Genomic DNA, 3,661 nt, shown 5'->3' with positions numbered 1-3,661 from the left:
CGCCAAAAAGTCCATCCCACCTGAACAGGCTGAGTTTTCCCCCTCGCCGTTCATCCCGCGGTCGGATAGAGGGTGTGTGGGGTTGAGTGGAATGTAGCTAAGGGTATCAATTCGAGATGTATGGAAATGGATTAGCTTTAAGTTGACTTGAGATAACCAAAATAGATATGAGACGATGTAGGAAATGTCATGTATTACATTCATGTGCGAGTTGTGTTCTTGTGTCTCAAGATGGAAAATAGTCAATCCCCAAAATGAGAAACCAGAACATGTCATGGGAGCTAGGTGCATTATTCTCAAACATCGATGGACGCGGCAGTGAGTTGAATCATCTCTCCTCTCTAGACGTGTTTGATTATGGAATGTTATAAATAGCTTCATGATGTATCTATTATGGCTAGGATGTCAGTTAAGGGATACGTAAAGTTATTCTTATTTTGAGCAATGTGGACGACTACCGGAACAGTGGGTTAACTGCCTTGTTCAGGGGCAGAACGACAGATTTTTAAAAACCTTTTTCAGCTCGGGAAATTCGATCCAGCAACCTTTCGGTTACTGACCCTACCTTTATACACTAGGCTACCTGCTGCCCCATTTTAAGATGCTGTAGTAAGTTGTGGAGCTGAATCCTAATCGGAATTCTCTTCTCCTCCAGGTCTTTAAGATGCTAGTACAGTAGAGTGGAGCTGAATCCTAACTGAATTCTCGTCTTCGTCCAGGTCTTTAAGATGCTACAGTAAGTGTGGGAGCGAATCCTAGCTGAAGCCTCAGCATGTCGTCCTGTGGGCCAAAAATTCCATCCCACCTGAACAGGCTGGTTTCCCCCCCCCCCCCGTCGGGGGGGGGGGGAAACAAACTCAATATACTATACTTAAATGACTAAAACCAAATAGAAACTGTAGGAATGATCATGTATCTACATTCATACAGTTTCTTGTGGCCAGATAAATATCACCCAAAATGAAAACCAGACAGTCAGGGAGCATCATATTCTCAAAACGATGGACGCGGCAGTGAGTTGAATCATCTCTCCTCCAGGTGTTTGATTAAATGTTTAAATTTGATCTTTTATTTAGCTAGGTAAGTCAGTTAAGAACAAATTCTTATTTACAATGATGGCCTACCGGGGAACAGTGGGTTAACTGCCTTGTTCAGGGGGCAGAACGACAGATTTTTAAAAACCTTTTTCAGCTCGGGGATTCGATCCAGCAACCTTTCGGTTACTGACCCTACCCTTTAACCACTAGGCTACCTGCTGCCCCATTTTAAGATGCTGTAGTAAGTGTGGAGCTGAATCCTAACTGAATTCTCGTTCTCCTCCAGGTCTTTAAGATGCTACAGTAAGTGTGGAGCTGAATCCTAACTGAATTCTCGTTCTCCTCCAGGTCTTTAAGATGCTACAGTAAGTGTGGAGCTGAATCCTAGCTGAAGCCTCAGCATGTCTGTCCTGCTGACGGTGGTGGTGATGGGTGTGGTGGGGTGGGGGGCCGTGGTCCAGGGGGCTCCGTGTCCCGGAGGGGGCCTGGCTGACTGCCCTACCCAGCAGAGCAACACCTCCGGTGGGGGTAAAACCTCCAGGGACTACTGCTACACTGCCCGTATCCGCTCCACCGTGCTCCAGGGCCTGCCCTTTGGAGGGGTGCCCACCGTCCTCGCACTCGACTTCATGTGCTTCCTGGTGAGTCACTTCTGGTTTTGTATCAACACAGCTTTATTGTCCATCGCTGTCTTTTTATTTGTATTTATTTTTCTACACCAAATTCAGATTAATATTTAGTAGTTAAAAAAAAAAAAAAAATTGACCATCTGATCTGGTTTGGAATAAACTCTAGTTGGCTATAGCCTACACCTTAAGCCCAGTGTTGGTTCTGGTTCAATGAAAACCCAGGGCCCCACGGTACAGATGTAACCACCAGGTAGTGTGTCTAACTGGTTCTGGTTCTGTAAATACAGGAAAACAGTTGGGATTTGAAATACTTGCTTCACTAATGTATTGTGTAAAATAGCTAGCTACCCTCTGTGGGACCTCTCCCTCTCTATTGAAGACCGGAGTAAGATGGCGCAGACAGACATGGCAGCTCTGCTTCTAGCGCCGAGGTCTTCTACTTTAAGATTTGTTGTGTACTGTTAGATATTACTGCAACGTTGGATCTAGGAACAGAAGAATTTCCGCTACACCCCGCAATAACATCTGCTAAATATGTGTATGTGACCCATTTTGTGTGTGTGTGGCATTCCTAGGTACTCCTGTTTGTGTTCTCCATCTTGAGGAAGGTAGCGTGGGACTACGGCCGCTTGGCGTTGGTGACTGATGCAGACAGGTATATCACTACGCTGCAGCCTTTACAATGTGATCTCTGCACTCCTGGAGTAGAAGGCCAGGTTGTTGTAACTCTTGTTAACTTTGCATTCTCTGGTAGAACACAAAGCACCTGGCCCTAGTGTGTTGAAAGGCCCTTCTAGGCCCTAGTGTGTTGAAAGGCCCTTCTAGGCCCTAGTGTGTTGAAAGGCCCTTCTAGGCCCTAGTGTGTTGAAAGGCCCTTCTAGGCCTTTAGTGCTTTGTGTTCCACCAGAGAATACATGTCCAGACAGACTACTTGTTTAAAAATATATATGTTTTTATGGGATTTTCAGATTTATATAACAGATAGAGAGAGATGCCAGCAGGGGGAAGACATGGAGAGGATGCCAGCGGGGAAAGACAGAGAGAGGATGCCAGCGGGGGAAAGACAGAGAGAGGATGCCAGCGGGGGAAAAGACAGAGAGAGGATGCCAGCGGGAAAGACAGAGAGAGGATGCCAGCCGGGGGAAAGACAGAGAGAGGATGCCAGCAGGGGAAAGACAGAGAGAGGATGCCAGCCGGGGGGAAAGACAGAGAGAGGATGCCAGCGGGGGAAAGACAGAGAGAGGATGCCAGCGGGGGAAAGACAGAGAGAGGATGCCAGCGGGGGAAGACAGAGAGAGGATGCCAGCCGGGGGAAGACAGAGAGAGGATGCCAGCTGGGGAGAAAGACAGAGAGAGGATGCCAGCGGGAAAAGACAGAGAGAGGATGCCAGCTGGGGAGAAAGACGAGAGAGGATGCCAGCTGGGGAGAAAGACAGAGAGAGGATCCCAGCCGGGGGAAAGACAGAGGAGGATGCCAGCTGGGGAGAGAGAGGATGCCAGCTGGGGAGAAAGACAGAGAGGCTAGACTAGCCAGGACACGAGATGGACTGCTTCTACTGGGTCAGAGTTTACGCACAGCAAGAGTTTACTGTCCACAGACAGACGGACAGACAGATGTTGGGCAAATGGAGGAACTAGGAATAATCATCACTTTTCTTACAGTTTCTTTTCGCCAGTCAAAGCCAGTCATTATCATGCAGTCTATACAGTACTACTGTTTTTCAGGGATATGTAGCCCCTCTGTGGAGTGCTTCCAAATGCCAAGGTCAGTAATGAGGTCAGTAGTCAGTAATGAGGTCAGGTCAGTAATGAGGCCAGGTCAGTAATGAGGTCAGTAATGAGGCCAGTAGTTTCAGTAATGAGGTCAGTAGTCAGTAATGAGGCCTAGGTCAGTAGTCAGTAATGAGGTCAGTAGTCAGTAAATGAAGGGCAGGTCAGTATGAGGCCAGGTCAGTAATCGAGGATCAGTAGTCAGCTTAATGGAGGTCAGTAGTC

General features: G+C 47.6%; 1 protein-coding gene across 1 annotated transcript in view; it reads left to right on the top strand.

Moving 5' to 3' along the window:
* LOC112073032 (CSC1-like protein 2) overlaps positions 1–3,661 on the top strand; it is a gene marked incomplete at its 3' end in the record, with an annotated part of 91,901 nt that overhangs the window by 34,674 nt on the left and 53,566 nt on the right. The window contains 2 exon segments of the mRNA XM_070440022.1: positions 1,324–1,678; positions 2,242–2,321. Coding sequence (XP_070296123.1) covers positions 1,439–1,678; positions 2,242–2,321 — 320 coding nt within the window.

Source organism: Salvelinus sp. IW2-2015, unplaced genomic scaffold (genome assembly GCF_002910315.2).
Source record: "Salvelinus sp. IW2-2015 unplaced genomic scaffold, ASM291031v2 Un_scaffold2128, whole genome shotgun sequence".
In the NCBI taxonomy this organism is placed as follows: Eukaryota; Metazoa; Chordata; class Actinopteri; order Salmoniformes; family Salmonidae; genus Salvelinus; species Salvelinus sp. IW2-2015.
Note: the sequence above shows the minus strand (reverse complement) of the source record. Positions and strands in the feature narration are given on the sequence as shown.